The following is a 19,002-nucleotide window of genomic DNA, read 5'->3' as shown; positions in this document are numbered from 1 at the left end:
GATACACAACCCAGGACTTGGGGCTAATGTGATTCTCTTTCCCCCAACCATGGCCTCAACTCTGTGGTCCTTAAAATGGAACTCAACACAGATGACAGCCATCATCCAGACCATCACTGCAGATACAGAGGCACAGGGGGCTGGGGTGGGAGGGGGGGCCTGGCCACCAAGTTCATCTTCTGTAACCAAGGAGCTCAACTTTTAAAAAGGTATTCCTACGTGCCCTGACCTTCAATAAAACCAAATATCATACAAGAATGTATACCTAGAATATTAGGCAAAGATTCTTTATTTCAAATGAGGAAGCAAATTTATAAAACTAACTGCCATCTTTGTTCAAAAACATTGAAATTAAAGAATCATATTTAATTTTTTAAAAATTAGAGATAACCAAAGAAAATGCTAAATACAAATCAATGATTTTGAAAAATGTGTCTTACTTAGTGAATACATGGGATTGAGGAGATTTATAGATGTTTTATCCTGGAACAGATGTTACCAAAATTGCTGGCAACCGACTGTAGTCTTTCCCTCTTCCTATAGGGGGAGACACAAACTTACTGATTCAATTTTTGGAAAACTATAAACAAACATACACACAAAACCCTCCCCAGATGCCTGGCAAACGATTCTAAATGAAGTATGTGCAGGAGGAGTTCTAAGAAAAACTCACAAAAATGTCCAAGATGTGCTGGGTAAAGGCCCTATGGTCCAGCATTAGGGTCAAGAACCAGGTCTTAGGAGTGAGGCTGGCCCAAATATCAGGCCTGTCACTGTCACTTTCTGGCTGCTGTAACAGGGCCACATGCCCCCCCTCTGACACTGCTTACTCAGTGAACAATGGGATTACCCACCTTAGAGGATGGTGGTGAGAAATCAGTAACTCAGCAGCATGGTGCTCCACATGCTCAAAAAATATTAGCAGTACTAGTGTGTTTTCATGACAATTACCAATTCATCTTTAAAACAATTTGCTTCCTTACGGTTGGCACTCAGGCCTCCACAAATTCCTTCGCTGGTGGTGGTTTGCCAGGTTCCCCACACGGCAATGCGCCAGCACCTCTAAGCTCTGGTGTTTGCAAACATTAGTTTCCAGAACTGAGGGAAGACGCTGTTCAGGACTTGGGATCAGAAATGGACAGCCTTAGCCTGAATCCCAGCATGAGCCCTGGTGCCCTCCATTTGTAAAGTGAGAGAAGATGGCTGTGAGTGGAGAGGCAGCTGCGCAAGTGTGAACAGAACCAGGATCTTGGAAGCGGTCAAGAAGTACTCCTTTTAGAGTAACCTAGAGGTCACAGGCCCAAAAACTTAAAAGGGAAGGAAAAGTCCTCCTTGGTGCACTGCATTCCTCTACCAAAACACAAACCAAAACAAATGCTAAAAACCTTTCTCAGCAGAGTCAAGTTTCCAGTGAGAGGGAACGAGGGAGAAAGAGCATGGGTGTGGTCTACATTCAAGCTTCCCTGAGCAAGTGGCTATCAGAGCGCGCAGGCAAGCTCACATTCCCCTCCACCCCACTTGGGAGAGGGGGACACACAGGTACAGGGCCTTGAAGTAAGGGGACTTGGGAGGGGCCAAGGGGGCCAGTGGAGCTGGGGGTGTACTATCCCCACACAGATGAGAAAACTAGGTCTCAGAGCTTACAGATTGTTAGAACAGAAAAAGGCTGTTTCCATCAAACCTCCTTGTCGCTCTTGAGACGGTACCTGCCCAAGGAGCCACTGCCTGTACCACATCCCTTCTCTCATCTTCCCGTGGCCCTTTGCACAGCTCTAACTCTTCTTGAGAAAGGCATTTCTGGCAGCAAGTCCATCTGGAGAACCATTAAATAGGCCTTCTTAAAAGGCAGTGACTGTTGACAAAAGGCTATGTCTGTGCCGAAGAGAATTATCTGGAATGTCTAGCTCTGAAGTGCCAGGAGGTGCTTAGCACTGATGGCTGCCCACAGTTCTCTGAACACCCATCCCTTGCACCCAAGAGTCAGGGCAAATCCACCTGAGCACTGAGTACCAGATCTTCTGCTCTGGAGACACCTATAAGGCAAAGAAAGCCTCTAGAATGTTTCCTTTGACCCTGCAGCAGAAACCACTGAGTACTCACACAAAAATGTCATCCCGAGGCATGATGTGGTTTAAACCTTCATCCATTTGGAAAATTTTGTGGAACCGGTGATTATATACATCTGTGACCACCATCTAAGAATCAACAGTAACAGAAAGATTACAGATGGTTAAGAGCCTCTACATACAACCCAGGAGCAAATGAAAACGATGTGCTGCCAGTATGGCCTCCAGAGAGACCGCCATGCCATCAGCCCCAGAGCTCAGGGGCCAAGGCCCAAGGGAGCACAGCGTGACTGCCACCAGCAGAAAACATGCTGGTAACATCTGTCCGGAGGTTTACAATGGGATCTGCCCTCAAGTGGCAGGAATGGTGGGGAGCGAGTGCTGACCAGAGACTGGTAGTCATCCAGAAACCTCTGGGGTGTCCCCCAGGGCCAAGAGTCTTGAAACCATCCTCAGCACATAGCTGATCACACCAAAACCCAACTACACAACTGCCTAAAAGCAGCAGGAGTACAAGGGGAGTGGGGCTGAGCAAGGGCACTGACCAGTGCTGGGACCGGGGACGGACTCGGAGCATACTGGAGGATGGGGAGAGGGCTCTTCACTTTCCCCACCTCCACACTGGGCCTCAGCAGAAAGCCCAGCGAGGGGAGCTGCTTTTGAATAAAGATTTCCATCAACAACGTCATAATATCACTCCAGACATACAGGATTTAGCGTGGGGAAGAACTTCTAGCTTCTCATACTACACAAAAGGTCATGAGGGAAGGGGCAGGAAAGCTGACAGCAGAGCCCTACTCCTGGCCCTCTGACCACGGCTAGTGGGCCATCAACGGAAGACAGAGTGCTCCCTGTGGCTGAAGGGACAGTCTTAGCCGCAGTGTGCAGTGCACAGTGAGCGAGGGCCAGGAGGTCAGCAGGTCCGAGGTATCCACATATAAGCATGTTTGTGCTGGCCAATAAGAACTACCCCTTAAAATGGCTACAAGTTTGAAAATACACTCCCAAGGACTGTGAAGCGGCCCCAGGAGGCTGCGTGCCACTGACCGCCCCGCCTTACGTTTTCCGCAGCAACACCGGACAGCCTGGAGAGTGCCTCGCACAGGTCAGACACGGCCCCCATGAGCGGCACAACCACACGGTACTGCAAGAGAGAGAGACAGGAGGGGTGACGAGGGTGCTCAGCAAAGGGGAGGAGACGAGCTGGGAGGAGCAGGCATCACGGAGGGCAGAGATGACCTCCCAGGAACAGTGTGCATGAGGTCAGGGTCCAAAGGAGTGGTCAGAAGAGCAAACAGCAAGTCCTCTGCCTCGGCACCCGTCTCTCTATTTGCGCAGCAGCACGGAAGCCAGCCATCTCTTTCCCTCCTCAATACTGCTTTTTTTTTTTTTTAAGATTTTATTTATTTATTTGACAGAGACAGACACAGCGAGAGAGGGAACACAAGCAGGGGGAGTGGGAGGGGGAGAAGCAGGCCTCCCGTAGAGCAGAGAGCCCGATGCGGGGCTCGATCCCAGGACCCTGGGATCATGACCTGAGCTGAAGGGAGACACTTAACGACTGAGACACCCAGGCGCCCCTCCCTCCTCAATACTGCTTTGTCTCATTCTTCACTTTTGGCAGTCATCCACTACTTCCTTGAAGGAATGGCTGAAAATTCTACAAACTGCCACGTGATGGCATCTGTAAGAGGTGAAGAAACCAAAGCCAGAAGACAAAGCAGTACAGTCTTCTGGTAAGCCAGTAGCAGGGCGGGACACTAAGACCCGCTGGCCATGCCATCCATCTAGCCTTCTGTTCTAGCAGACTCTCCTGGCTGACTGACCAGGAAGTACCTTCCTGCTGCCTCCCAGCATTCAGATGCTAGGACCACTCAGCAGATCAGTCATGTTACCTTAGCTGAATGAATGGAGCAGGGGGAAAAAGGTGACAGAGAAGCCCAGAGGACCTTCACGATCTTCCCTGAGAGATACAGATACAGGATTACACAAAGGTCTGATGGAGGCCGAGGGCGCACACTCAGGCAAGCGCCACGGGGATTCAGAGGCAGCTGGTAGAAGAAGCCGCGCTCAGAGTCCCACGGTGAGGGGTGCCGTGAGGGTGCAGATCCTCTTACCTGGGTAGGTCTGCAGCGAGGGTCAGCAGGAACCAGAAAGACCTCCATAACTCTATCTTTCTTCAGGGGCAGTGGGAGAGTTAGATAGCAAAATGGGTCAAAGGTCACAGAAACCTTAGCACATTCTGGGCAAACCAAAGTAGATTTGAAGAGGCCGTGGAACGTGTCCACAATCACAGAGTCATTCCTTAACCTGTGATTCTCCCAGGCTTCCTTTGCCACCACCTGGAAGGAGAAAGATAAACAAGACATTCTCAACACACCCAAGTTGTTTACCCCTTCATCCAGAATGATCCACAACAGAATCTGAGCTGGACCCTGAGGCAGTCTCTGCAGCAAAGAACTTGGTCCAGGCCAGCCAGGGCTTGGACTGCTCTCAGCATACCATTCTCACAACCACATACCAGCTCTATGCCCAATCCCACACTTAACGAAGCCTTCACGTAGGATCGCGGGGCATACAGGCGTCTGCGTGTCCTCTGATGGGAGACAGACAGCCCTGACAGCACTGGGGGCAAATGGACCTGACTAGGGCAAGGACTGCCTCCTATAAGGTGTTCAATGATCCAAAGTCCCTTCACAGTGAGGTTTTAATTTATACTATAGTTCAGCTAATTCAGCTAACTCATCATTTTTCCTTCAAGATATAAATACTACTTTAAAGTTTTCATATGATTAAGCCCAATGTGATAGGGGAACTTAAACACCAAAGTCCCTTTCATTAGATCAGAAAATCGAGGCAAAAAAATCAGTGCCTTAATAATATTAATAACAAACTATTTTAATAATCCTATATGTATTTTAAGGAGGTGGGTAATAATCCCAAGGCCCATACTACAGGCACTTTAGTTTTTAGACTGCCCTAGTCTCTGGTTCAGCAATGGAATTATACTACACAAACTGACACTAACTTAAAGAAGCCCAAGCAGGAGAATCAGGAGTAACTAGAGTTTGCCTCTTTCTGACCCGGAATGCATTTCTCCACCACAGTCCGCGTCCACGTCATCAACAGCAAAGGGCAACCAGGGTCCTGGCATCAATACTCAAAGACTCAAAGAATGTCCCTGCAACTCTCAGTAGGAGGCAACTTCTATGAAATGCGATTGTTCAAAAATCTTCAATATCATACCGCATCTGGCCGCCCATTGGCATCCTTCAGCTCCAGGTAGGGTTTCTTCTTTACTCGGTTCAGATCTTCGTGCAATCCGTCTAGAAGAAAGGCTAACAGCTCCTGAGAGTCTTGTTGCTGGTAGCCAGAAAACTGAGGGGCGAAACGTCCCACTTGGGTCTACAACAAAAGCAATCACATCAGAAGGCATAAGATTTAAAAAACCAGTGAAGTCAGATGGGAACTTGCCATCAAAAATAACTTTGCAGGGTCAGCTGGGACAGTAAGGGAGAACATCATCTGGCCGAGTGGCCCAATTAATTCCTCAAGAGCTTAAAGGAGGCCAGTAGTTCTCGCCAGAGACAGGGCTCAGATCAAAAGCCAGGACAATAGTAGACCTGGCACCTGGGCCACTACCCTAAAGGAAGAGTGAAGGGTGGCATCCTGAGTGGCCAACACCTTGCAAGTACTGACACGAATCCCTCTCTTACTTCCTTCTTTGGTTCAGAGTCTCCACGAGAACTTTACAAATGCTATCTGCATTAGCCAGAGGAATCCTCCTGTACCTAACAGCCCTCCCGTCCTTAAATAACTGTCTGCCTTGTATTGCTCTGCATTCATGATCCTCAAGAGCATGGTCCCCAACTAGCACCACCAGCATCACCTGGGAGCTTGTCAGGAATGCACATTCTTGGGCCCAACCTGGACCTACGGAATCAGAAACTCTAGGTATAGGTCCAGTAGTAGTCTATGTTTAACAGGACCCTCCAGAGGTTCTAATGAATCCTAAAGTTGGACAATCAATGCTTTCCACCTGTGTTGCCCAATACCATAGCCACTGACCACATGTGACTATTTAAATTAAAATTAAATACAATAGGGGCGCCTGGGTGGCTCAGTCGTTAAGCGTCTGCCTTCGGCTCGGGTCATGATCCCAGGGTCCTGGGATCAAGCCCCGCATCGGGCTCCCTGCTCGGCCAGGAGCCTGCTTCTCCCTCTCCCACTCCCCCTGCTTGTGTTCCCTCTCTAGCTGTCTCTCTCTCTGTCAAATAAATAAAATCTTAAAAAAAAAAATTAAATACAATAAAAAAGTTCAGTTCCTTGTTCACACTAACCACATTTCAATGGCTAGTGACTGCCATACCAGATGGTGAAGAGAAAAAGTGTCCACCATCAAGGAAGCTCTGCACTATCCCTAATATCCCTAAATACGGTCTGCCAACTGTTCATTTACATGAGTTTGAGCTTAATGTGCCATCACCTGATTCTGGTCTCTTTCTGACTTCATGGTATGGGAACAGTAATTTACATGTATTTCCCATGATTAATGTGACCACAGGGGTAAAAAGAATTAGTTTTTAATTTCGATAAACCATTTAAATTTTCTCCCTGAGCCAAGTTGCTTCTACCCTCCGACCCTTTGAATAAAAAATAAGCCTATCTTTTTCCACCATGTGCTTCATGAAGGCTCCTTAAACTCCACTGGTGCAGGCTAAATAGGGTCTCTGATTTCAAAATATGAAGGCAAGGTCCTTCCCCTCAACAGGAAAAAACATCTAAGGCAAGGGAAAGCCCAAGTGGCTCCAAGAGCCCACTGCAGTTCACCCAATCTTCCTAGCTGAGGGATCCAAGTGAGAACTGACTTTCACACCACATTCCAGGAATATCAATCCCATTTCTGACTGAGGGGGCTCACACTGTGTATAGGTTCCAGGCTCAGAGAACCTGGGAATACCCTTCAGATAATACTGGAAATTAAACTGAATTATTACAGTCTGGCTTAGGATGTTTCCTACTTCAAGACTGGCACCACAGAATACAGCACTCTGAGCAACCAGCTTACAAACGACTTCTGCAGTATCCTCAGCCCAGAGGTGGGGGCTGAGGTCACTTAGAGTAACTGTGCGCTGCATGACTGAACAACAGAAAAGGAGGATCTCATCGTGTGGGGCTTTTAATCTCATCTTAACCCCAAAATGCAACTGAAATAACACTAAATCACTCTCCCCAAAATGGAAAAAAGGAAGTATATATAGCAACCTACTTTGAACATGCGAGGTGCCACGTGAGAGTCCCTTCCAGACCACATCTGTTTAATGAGCTCTGCATAGGCTTCTGCAATTTCCCCTTTCATTCCCAGAGGGTTATCTCTGTTGATTTCAGCCTCATATTCATCTTTGAGAAAGTAGTCAGTCAGTGGTGCAGTGTTGCTCAAGCACTGAAAAAGAACACGATCAGAGCTCACACCCCTTCTGGCAAGCACACAGAGATAAAGATAAACCAAGTTATTAAGGTCCACTGAGGGTCAACTCCCAACAAAAGGAAGTTCTCAGGAGATTCTCTACAAGGCTCACAACTGTAAGGCATAGCCTCCCAGAAGCCCAAGCTGGTGGCCTGCCTTGCAGCTAACCTCCCAAGGACATGGTCTTGGGGCTCACACTGTCTAAGAACAGTCTCTGAATAACTATCTGAGGGCAAAAGCTGCATACCCCAAGTGCTTGACAGAATAATTTTCTATTCAATGAAAGATGATAATTTTTAACATCATAATTTTAAGATGATAATTTTTTTAACTGGAATTGATTAGGACATTCCACTATCTCATGGGAAGACAAAATATAAATAAGCTGAAGGCAAAATATCTTACTAGAGCTGAAACATTATGGGGGAAAAGATCAGGATAACGAGATAGTAGAAAAAGTAATATGTAACATTAATATCCATGTGTACATACTAATTTTAACTCTTTAAATTAAAAAACTGAGTTTTATCAAGTGTTTTTTCTGCATCTACTGAGATGGTCGTATGGTTTTTTCCTTTATTCTGTGACTATGCTAAGTGACACACATTAATTTTTCAGGTGTCCAATCAACCACGTTCTCCTGGTACAAATCCTACTTGTTCTACACTTTCATCTAGGTATCACTGAATTTGATTTGCTAAAATTTCATTTAAATTACTTGTGTCTACAGTAATGAGATATGACTATCTAAAATCTTCCTTTTTTAAAAAATTCCTGTCGCAGGTCCTGGCTGGCTCAGTCGGTGGAGCATGTGATTCTTTGATCTCAGGGTTGTGAGTTCAAGCTCCACACTGGGTGTAGAGATTACTTAAAAATAAAATTTTAGAGGGCACCTGGGTGGCTCAGTTGGTCAAACAACTGCCTTCGGCTCAGGTCATGATCCCGGGGTCCTGGGATCGAGTTCCACATCGGGCTCCCCCTGCTGTGCAGGGAGCCTGCTTCTCCCTCCCTCTCCCTCTGCCTGCCACTCCCCCTGCTTGTGCTCTCTGTCAAATAAATAAATAAAATCTTTAAAAAATAAATAAACAAACAAAATTTCAGAAAAAAAAAATTCCTTGTCAATTTTTGGTATCAGAGTATGCTGCCTTGTAAAATGATTTGGGGAGCTGTCTCTCTTTTCCCATTTCATGAAAGAGTTTTTGTATGATTGGTATTACTTCTTGCTTTAAATCTTTGAATATATTCACCAATAAAGCCATCCAGAACAAGAATTGTCTTTGTTGTAAAGCTTTTAATTACTGAGTCAATTTCTTTAACAAATACAGGACTATTCATAATTTCTATTTCTTCCTAAGTTTGATAAATTATGCCTTCCAAAGCAACCTGTCCAAACTTGTCATCTAAATTGTGTTATTGGCATAAAGTTGTTCTATCTTCTAATCTTTTTAAAATTTTTTAAATTTAATTTTATTTAAATTTTACTTAGTTAACATAAAGTGCAATACTGGCTTAGTTTACTATCCTCTAATCTTTTTAATGGCTATAGGGTCAGTAGTGATACTCGTCTTTCATTCCTAGCTTTGGTCATTTATATTTTCTCTCTTTTCTTCTTCATCAGTTTCCCTGAGCATTTATATCAATTTATTATTTTTTTTTTTTCAAAGAATCACATTTGGCTGCAGTGTAAATCACCCCTGTATTTCATTAATTTCTGGTCTTCTATTATTCCCCTCCCACTTCATTTGGGTTTCATTTGTTCTTTCCCTAGCATTAGGAGATAGAAACTTAAATCATGGAAATTTAACCTTTTTTTTTCCCCTGAGATTTACATGTAGAGCTATAGACCTCCTCATTATCTATAGACCTCCTCATTATCATTATCTTCATTTAACAGTTGAAGAAAATTGAGGATACAAAGAGTTGAGAAAACCTACCCATGAAATGCCAAATCTCAAGTTTCTTTTCTTTAGTACTCTGCTCTTCCCATCTCACTACAGTGGGGAAAAAATAATTTCCAAATCCAAGAGCTACCTATTTTTTTACATGTCTTTTTATTTTCTCCCTTCTACTCCATGAAACTTCAAAGTTAGACTGTAAGTCCTGTGAATACAAAAACCATGTCTCATTTGCTCACCATGAGTCTCTATGTATAGTAAAGAATTTGGCCTTGCCCAAAGAGAAAGTCCGGCTTTTGCCCTTGGCTTCTGTACTTCTACATCTTTTTTTTTTTTTTTTTTAAGAAGGCTCTGTACCCAACATGGGGCTTGAACTCACGACCCTGAGATCAAGAGGCACATGCTCTACCATCTGAGCCAGCCAGGCGCCCCTTGCCCTTGGCTTCTGGAAAATACTCTGTTGACCCCTGGAATGTTATCCCTGATAGGAATATCTTTGTTTGTCTGGAGGTCATCAGTCATACTGGAGAATCTAACACTGTATTTGGGGTGGTGGTGGCCACACTTATACTGTCATCTTAGGGTGAGAGCCAGCCACTCCAGAAAGACCAACACTGTGACTTGGGGGGAGCGGGGGGGCGGGGGGGACAGACGGACTTGGGTCACGTCTTATCAGTCTACCTGGAGACTGAGTTTAACCACCTAGGCAATCAATCAATCAATCATGCCATGTGATAAACCACCAATAAAAACTCTGCAAACCAAAGCTCAGCTGAGTTTATATATTTGGCAATACCCCATGCCTACTGTTACACATCAATGCCAGGAACGTAATGCATCCTGACTCCACAGGGAGAGAACAACAAGCTTTGTCCTGGGGACCCTCCTGGACTCTCCCTATTTGCTCCTCCCCTTGGCTAATTTTAACTTGTATCCTTTCCCTTTAATAAACCACAACTGTGAGTATAATAGTTTTAAGTGAGTCTATGAGTCCTTCTAGCAAATTACTGAAACTGAAGGTGGTCTTGGGGACTCCCAAACTTGCAGCTGGGGTCAGAAGTGAAGGCAGTCTTGGGAACTCTGCCCTCCTAACTCTGTAGCTGGACCCCAACTCCAGCCCATGTCCACCACAGTATGTTCACACAGTATGTCCCCAATAACTATTTGATCAACAAACAAATGAAGTATCAAAGGGAGGATTTTAGGATTTTGCACTATCAGGGGCATGAGATAAGACAGCATCACTGGTAAGAAGATGGTACCAGCTGTAGTGAGTTCTCATCCCATCAGAAACCAGCCAGGCAAGTACTCCAATATTTTCTGGGGAGATCATCCCTAATGGCCAACAAAATTCAAAGTATTTTTACTGTAAAACCAACCCCAGAACTGATTAAGAAGACATTTTAGGACCATTAAAAGTGATGAGGCCATTCTGTACTTACCAGTGGGAGATGCCCTGATAGGGATCCCTGAAGCACTAACAAAGGGTAGGCAGGTACCCCTGGTAAAGGATCCCCCAACATTTTAGCATGCCTTTCCTAACCACACCTCAGTCCTGTGAAGAAGCAGTTATTGAGACGACAGTTCTCCCCTCTACCTGCAAAGCGGAGTTCATGAAGCAGGTGTTCCCCAGGTTTCCAAGTCCGCAGAGCCCAGGCTGAATGTGAGACGATGGGGACTCCTGACAATTATATGAAGCAGAGAAGCCAGATCCACTGGAAAACACAACCCACATCAGCAATAAAAGCGAGTGCTGTGCAAATGCCCTCCGGATACCTTGTGGGGCTCCTCCAGGGCCTCTACAATTCTTATCTGGTAATAATTCCATGATACGAGTTTTTTCTCCTCCCCTTGCCAGCCCTCCAGCCACTCCCCTTCTCCTACCCCTGCCCCTGATTTGACATGACAGTAGGTGGTAAACACATCCTTAAGGGGAGAAATGCTGAGTTCTCTAGTTTCAGGCTTTTGGCAAATGCTAACTGTGTCCCTCTGGAAGGCTAACAACTACCATGTGACCTCAGGGAAGAACATGTGGTTACCAAGATTAAGAGCTCACACCTGCCACCACTCACCAGGCCACACTCGGTCCTAACTGTGCCTGAGTATTCATGCACACTCTCTTGCCTCACCCTCCTCCTCATTCAGTCTGTGCTATGTGGCAGGCACTCGTGAGATGCTTGCACAAAGGTCACAGCCATCCGGAGGGGAAACAGGCAGGGATCCCCCACAGCTGAGAACCATTCCCTCAGAGCTATTACTGTGCTGTGATATGGCCAGTCCATCCCTGCACACAAAAAGTGGTGACCCCCCAGGACCACCAGTGACTTAGGCTGTCATATAAGCAGCTTATATAAGGACAAGCAACATTAAGTGAGAAGTAGGAGGCATACTTTACGGTGGGTATGAAATGGAGAGAGAAAACACATGCAGCCTGCTCCCACGGGGAACCCTAATCCCACTAGGCTTAGTGTGGCAGCACTCAGAGGGAGGGAAGCAAAGTGAAAGGGCCTGCTCTTACCCCCTGCTGACACCGGAGCTGTGCATCCCAGAGGTGTTAGTGCTATCACCATTTGCAATGAGAGAGGCAGACACTGAGGAATAGGGACTTGCTGATGATGTTGGAGAGGTAGGAAAATTTCTGCTAGGCGCAGTGCTTGATCTGGGAGAGAGAAGCAGAGACAACGCTACTGACTTTTTGCAAAAAGCAAGCCCCACTGAATGCCTTGGGTCTCTTTCCAAGAAATAAATGTTCTCCAGATTCAGTTATTTAAAATAAACTGCAAAAGGCCTCCTGTCATACTACTTCAAGATAAATTTTATTTAAGTGAGTCAAGAAATTAACTGGTCTTCCTGGTCTCATTCATTCACATGGTTACCCACCCAATCTCTCAGTAGGATGAACCACAAAGTTGATCTTTAGGGCATCCTGACTTGATTTATAAATCATAAACTTCCCTAATAAGAGTTACCAGTGAAAGACACAGAAAAATGGCAGTAAGAGATGAATATCCCCAAAAATACTTGACCCGAAATGAACAGCTGGTTATAAGTACACTACAACAGGAAAACGGTAATTCGGCTTCACTATGCTATTCAAGGAGAATTGCTTTTGCTTCCTCAAATTTATCAAATGTGAGTAACCTCTGTCTCAAACTTATGTTTTGATATTTTTCATAGCATCTTATTTTAGATTTATTCCAACTTTCTGATTAATAAATGCAAGCACTGTCCCAAATATTAAACTGGTATGATTTTTATTAATTTTCTACTAAAATCTGTATAAGAATATGTAGAAGAAAGTGAATTGTTCTGCTTTGTTTCAAATATGTACAAATGTGATTTTCCTTCTAGATTTGGGGTTATTTTTAGACTACAGAAAATGATTACAATATGCCCCAGCAGAGAGCCCAATCTAATGGGATCTGGTCTCAACCAGGGTTCCCTGCAAGAAAGCGAAACAAGGCAGCAGAGATAAGGAGTGACCCTGCACCCACACCTTCAGTGGACAGACATCAGGAAACTACCCAAGGGCCTAAGTGGGCATCAGGAACTGAGTTCTGCTCCACACTCTGACATCACAGTGAGAAGAGAGGGAAAGAGGGCTCCGCAGCCCCTCACCTTCCCATAGGGAAATGAACCTTTCTCAAATCCTGAAGAGCATCTGCTTCAGAGAGCCTCATCCTCATGCTGCAAATAAGTCCAAGAATCTGGATACCTCTGTAAATGAGACTTGGCAGAACCAAGGGCACTGAAGGTGACTTCAGCACACACATGAAACCTGTCCAATGTGATGCAGGCAGGAAAGTCGCTACTCAAGGCTGGTCTGATAGGGCATACCATTCTCAGGTGTGTTGACAGGTACTATATGATAGCGAAATTCAAATTCTGACGTGCAGAACCTCAAGGCATATAGTCTAATACTCACTCCCCTTTTTACTAACTGTTCACTACTAACATTCTATTTCTTTGAACTCAAAAGGGCAAAAATCCACAGAAGCCATAACCAAGACCTGCCAATTTCTTAACGACTGAGCCACCCAGGCACCCCTGGATCTGTCAATTTCTTAAACAGACATTTCTGGTTGAAATGAAAGAAAACAAAGAAAAATTCTGACATTTGTTCAAAATGTTCTAGATAACACTGGCAGTAGTTTTCAGAGTAAATCCAGTCAAAAAGAAACCCAATGATGAGTACATAAGGATTTCTTTTTATATGCCTGAAAATTTACGTAAGACAAAGTTTTTCTTTTTTAAAGACATTTATTTCAGAGAGACAGAAAGCCAGTGAGCAGGTGGGGGGAGGTGCAGAGGGGGAGGGAGAGGGACAAGCAGACCCTGCACTGAGCGCAGAGCAGGGGGGTGGGGAGGCTATCTTGATCTCAGGACCCTGCAATCATGCTGAAACTGAGTCAGACACTTAACCGACTGAGCCACCCATATGCCACAAGACAGTTTTTCTTAAACTCCACCCTTGAGAGACAAAAGCAAGACCTCTGTGCAGAAAAGTGACTATATGGGAAACGCCTGGGCACTTGGCACTTGTCATCAGAAGCTTTAGAGCACATTCTGGGGCACTGCAGGCTGACAAATAGGCAATTGGTGGGAAACACCTTACACTCGAGGGTACATATTAGGTGAGTCAAAACCTCACTGGGTCTCATGCCACCAACACTCTGAAAACAGAGGCTTACAGCTCCAAAGAAGGATTCCTCTGCTCCTTTAAAAGACACTCTGGTCAAGCCCCTGGTCTCTCAGTAGCTTTCTACCTAGACATTTCCTGCTTCTAGGCATGTCCAGTCCTTACCAATCATAACTAGAACATGCTCTGAACCCATGACTGAGGCCCTGTAACACACTCATGCCTGCCCTCCTTGCTCCACGGACCTCTGCATGCTTCTCAGATGTTCTCCAGGCTGAAAGCTGCTCTGCAGATGAGCCCACCTTTTAGGGATGACCTCAAGTAACCAGAGTCCAGTACCTGGCATTATCATTAAGATAACAATGAACTCAGGGCGCCTGGCTGGCTCAGTGGTAGAGCATGCAACTTTGATCTCGGGGTTGTGAGTTCAAGCCCCATGTTGGGTGTAGAGATAACTTAAGAATAAAATCTTAAAAAAAAAAAAAGATAATAATGAACTCTTATTGGAATCCTCACTGCCTTCACAACATCCTAAGCTCTGCTCTCCCCACAACAATGCTGTTAACCCTCACCTGCATGCACCCACATCTCCACTTCAGGAACACTGGCCTCTTCTACCTCTGAGCAGGCAGCCTCAAAAGGGGGCGATGGTGCAGAGCTAACCAGGCCTTAGAGACCTCAGGCTAGTAAAGTCAGAGGGAGTTAGAGAGAGAGAGAGAAGTGAGGCCTGCTCTACAGAAAACCTTGGAAGCACGAACACAAAGGTTGGAGCAATCCACAAGGAAGACAAACTTGTCTTAAAATGTTCAGAATTTACAAGGTGGCCCTCACTAATAAAAGAGCTGAACGGAGACAATTTATGCTGTTCTCCAGCCACAACACATGTAAAACTGACTCTATATGTAGATTAAAAAAAAAAAAAAAAAGGGTTATGCCAATCAGTGACTTCCCCTGGATGAGAAATTCACTGGCCGTATTTTACCACTCCCTCAAGGTTAACCTGTGTCTGCTTGACAGATGATGCATTACTAAATAGAGCTGTTTTTGTTTGTTTTTTAAAGAAAATCTGATCAAAAGAGGCACCTGTGTAGCTCAGTTGGTTAAGTGTCTACCTTCGACTAAGGTCATGATCCCAGGGTCATGGGACCAAGCTGCGCTTCAGGCTTCCTGCTCAGGGAGGAGCCTGCTTCTCCCTCTCCCTCTGCCCCTCCCCCTGCTCGTGCTCTCTCTCTAATGAATAAATAAAATCTTGGGGTGAGAAAACATGAGATAAGGAGGCTGAATTAAGGATAGCTTGAATAGTGATTAGAATAACTATAAATGGGGGCGCCTGGGTGACTCAGTCAGTTAAGCATCTGCCTCTGGCTCAGGTCATGATCCCAGAGTCCTGGGATTGAGCCCCGCATCAGCCTCCTGCTCAGCGGGGAGCATGCTTCTCCCTCTCCCCCACCACTCCCTCTCATGCTCTCTCTCTCAAATAAAATCTTAAAAAAAAAAAGAAAGAAAATCTGATCTGAGAGTTTTGATGAGTGAGTTTAACCCGTTTATAGTTATTCTTTTTTTTTTTTTTAAAGATTTTATTTATTTGACGGAGAGAGAACAGGCAGGCAGAGTAGCAGGCTCCCCGTTGAGCAAGGAGCCTGATGTGGGGCTCGGACCCAGGACCCTGGGATCATGACCTGAGCTAAAGGCAATCGCTTAACCAACTGAGCCACCCAGGTGCCCCCATTTATAGGTATTTTAATCACTATTCAAGATGTCCTTAATTCAGCCTCCTTATCTCATGTTTTCTAATTACCAAGTTTTCAGTTGTTCTTTTTTACTTCTTGCCCTCAATTTCCCTTCTTAGGTGTGGCAGTTTCCTAGTTGTCTCCTAGAGTACTGTGATTTTTTAATAAGAAATATGTATTTTGGGGGGCACCTGGGTGGCTCAGTCGTTAAGTGTCTGCCTTTGGCTCAGGTCATGATCCCAGGGTCCTGGGATCGAGCCCCGCATTAGGCTCCCTGCTTAGTGGGAAGCCTGATTTTCCCTCTCCCACTCCCCCTGCTTGTGTTCCCTCTCTGGCTGTGTCTCTGTCCGTCAAATAAATAAATAAAATCTTAATAAAAAAAAGAAATACGTATTTTTTTAAAAATAATAAGAAATACGTATTTTGGTCTTGTCCAAACTTCCTGGTACACAGTCCCTCAGTAATTTCCTCAGTGATGCGTGCTGGGAGCAGTTTTTGTTATACTTGTGTTTTTGTCCTTGGTTCCTGAAATAGCTTCAAAGTGATAAAAGTGAAAGGAATGTCTTATTTCCAACACACCCCTTTCAACCACCTCTGTTTATGTTAATGACTTTTGGAAAGTCACAAAGGATGGGGCTTGCCAGAAGAACTAACCATGGGATTAGAGGGTTGGAACTTGCAGCTGCCTACCCCCAACCCCCTGGGGAGGGGAGAAGGGCTGGAAATCTGAGTTTAATTACTAATGGCTAAATGATTTAATCAATCATGCCTACTTATTGAGGCCTGCACAAAAATCCCTGAAGCACGGGAATTTTGGAGAGCTTCCGGGTTGGTGAAAACTGGAAGTCCCAGAAGGGTGGAATGACTAAGGGCAGCTCCTCACTCACCCCTTTCCTATACCCACCTAGTACCTCTTCCATCTCACTGTTCCCGAGTTATAGCCTTTCTTGACAAACTGGTCATCTAGCAAGTAAACTGTCTTCTTGAGTTCTGTGAATTGTTCTAGCAAATTATCAAGTCCAAGGAGGGGTCACAGGAACCTGATTAATAGCCGGTCATCCCAAGCACAGGTAAGAACCTGGACTTGGAACTGGGATCTAAAGTGGGCCAGTCTGATGGGATTGAGCCCTTAACCTGTGGGATCTGATGCTACTTCCAGGGAGACTGTGCCAGAATTGAGTGAAATTGTACAACACCCAGCAGGTGTCAGAGAACTGAATGGTGTGAGAAAAACCTACACACACGTAGTGGCAAGAAGTACTGGTAGAGTAGAGAAGAAAGAGAGGGTTTGTTGCTTTTTTCCCCCCGTTTTGCCTCCCAATAAGCTATTCTGCCCTTTTTCCTTAAAGAACCCCAATTTTTATTTTTATTTATTTATTTTTTTAAGATTTTATTTGAGAGAGTGAGAGAGAGAGTGAGAGCACACGCAGGGTAAGGGCAGAGGGAAGGGGAGAAGCAGACTCTCCTGTTGCGCAGGGAGCCTGACGCAGGGCTCGATCCCAGGACCCTGGTATCATGACCTGAACTGAAGGCAGACACTTAACTAAGCCACCCAGGCACCCCAAGAAACCCAATTTGTAGTTAGACACCTTGCAACCCTACTAAAAAGCATTTTCCTGCCTCTCTTGAAGCCAGGTATGGTCATATCATTGGCTCAAGAGATGCAAAGGGACGTTTTATGTATGATTTCTGGGAAATTTCCTTAAAAGGTAGGGCTATGTCCCTCCTGCTTCTTCCTCCTTGCCACTTGAATGCAGGTGAAACCACAGCAGCTCCAGAATCCTAGACCCACAGGGAAGAAGCACCTTTGAAGTAGAAGCTTCACACAGTACAACAAGACAGAGCGGCTGGGTTTCTAATGATACCAGCAGTGGACTGCCCACCTCAGAAATTCTTCTTAGAAAGACTCCAGCATCTAACTTTCTTAATTGCCATCAAACCTTTCCTAATCAACACAGCATATTCCAAAGATATATGTTCTATTTATACATTTCTGGCAGTTACTCCATTAACTTATCAGGACCTCTAACTATTTTTATTTTTCCCCATCAATTACTTAGACTTGTAACTATCTCCATTTCCCTATAGAGAAAGAGTTCAGCACATTCCCATCTCTCTCTGCTCTGTACTGCCTCCCGTTTCCTCACTTGTCTTCTGTGTTGGAATTACCCAGAATTAACTTCTGGACTGTTAATGATACGGGCTGCTTTCTTACACCTTTCTTATTATTCAACTTTTTATTGAAGTACTACATAGAGAATACATAAATCATGAAAGTAAAAATCAAGAAATTTGCACCAAATGAATACATTTACATAACCAGTGCCCTGACCCAGAAACAGGACAGCCCTAGACCCCAAGTGTCCTCTTCATGCTCCCTTCAGTCATCATTTCTCCCACAGCTAACCACTACCATGACCTTGAGACCCCTAGGTAAGTTTTGCCTGTTCTTAAACTTGGTATCAAGAGAACATAGGATGTCATGTTTTGTTTCTGGCTTCTCTCATTCACCATTGTTCATGAACTCAACACTGCTGGGTCCCTACAGACTTTCACAGTGTAAATACACTACAATGTATCTATCCCCTCTATTTTTGGTGGACATCTGGTTTAACTCCAGTTTGCGACTATGACAAGTAGTGCTGTCGTGAACATCTTTGAACATATCTTTAAGTGAACATGAGATGTATTTCTGTTGGCTGTATGCCTAGGAGTGGTTCGCGGAGTTGTAGAATATGTACATAATTCTTCCTCTAGTAAGGGTTGCCAAATCTCCTAAAATCACCCCATCAATTTAGATGCCCTATCAGCAGGGCCCAACAATTCAGGGTGCTCCACACCTCAACATCACTTGGTACTGTCCATCTTTTTCACAGCCATTCTGGGGGATGTGCAGAAGCACTGTGTTGTGGTTTTAATTTGCCCTTTCTGGATGACTGCAGAGGTTAACACCTCTCCATATACTTGCTAGCCATCCGGATATCCTCTTTGGTAAATTAACTGTGAAGATCTTTTGCCCCTTTTCTAATGGGGTTGCCTAACTTTTTCTTACTGTCTTGGGAGGCGTTTCTTCCAAATTCTGGATCTAAGCATTGTGTCAGACATATGTACTGCAAATCTTTTCTCACCCTGTGGCTTGCCTTTTTACTCTCTAGTGAACAGAAGTTCTTAAAAGTCAGTCACCCCCGGGGCGCCTGGGTGGCTC

General features: G+C 45.0%; 1 protein-coding gene across 2 annotated transcripts in view; it reads right to left on the bottom strand.

Annotated features, from left to right (window-relative positions):
- USP4 (ubiquitin specific peptidase 4) overlaps nt 1–19,002 on the bottom strand; it is a 51,790-nt gene that overhangs the window by 11,716 nt on the left and 21,072 nt on the right. Inside the window, exons 7-13 of one of the 2 annotated variants that reach the window (XM_021686903.1) lie at nt 11,947–12,087; nt 11,026–11,143; nt 7,336–7,509; nt 5,313–5,471; nt 4,184–4,408; nt 3,127–3,210; nt 2,101–2,195 (exon numbers count right to left, since the gene is read on the bottom strand). In XM_021686903.1, the coding sequence (XP_021542578.1) occupies nt 2,101–2,195; nt 3,127–3,210; nt 4,184–4,408; nt 5,313–5,471; nt 7,336–7,509; nt 11,026–11,143; nt 11,947–12,087 (996 nt within the window). The remainder of the gene's footprint in view (nt 1–2,100; nt 2,196–3,126; nt 3,211–4,183; nt 4,409–5,312; nt 5,472–7,335; nt 7,510–11,025; nt 11,144–11,946; nt 12,088–19,002) is intronic. The other variant, XM_021686904.1, reaches the window with a different exon arrangement.

The sequence above is a fragment of the Neomonachus schauinslandi genome, chromosome 1 (genome assembly GCF_002201575.2).
Source record: "Neomonachus schauinslandi chromosome 1, ASM220157v2, whole genome shotgun sequence".
Lineage (NCBI taxonomy): Eukaryota > Metazoa > Chordata > Mammalia > Carnivora > Phocidae > Neomonachus > Neomonachus schauinslandi.
This window is presented reverse-complemented; position numbering and strand designations above follow the sequence as displayed.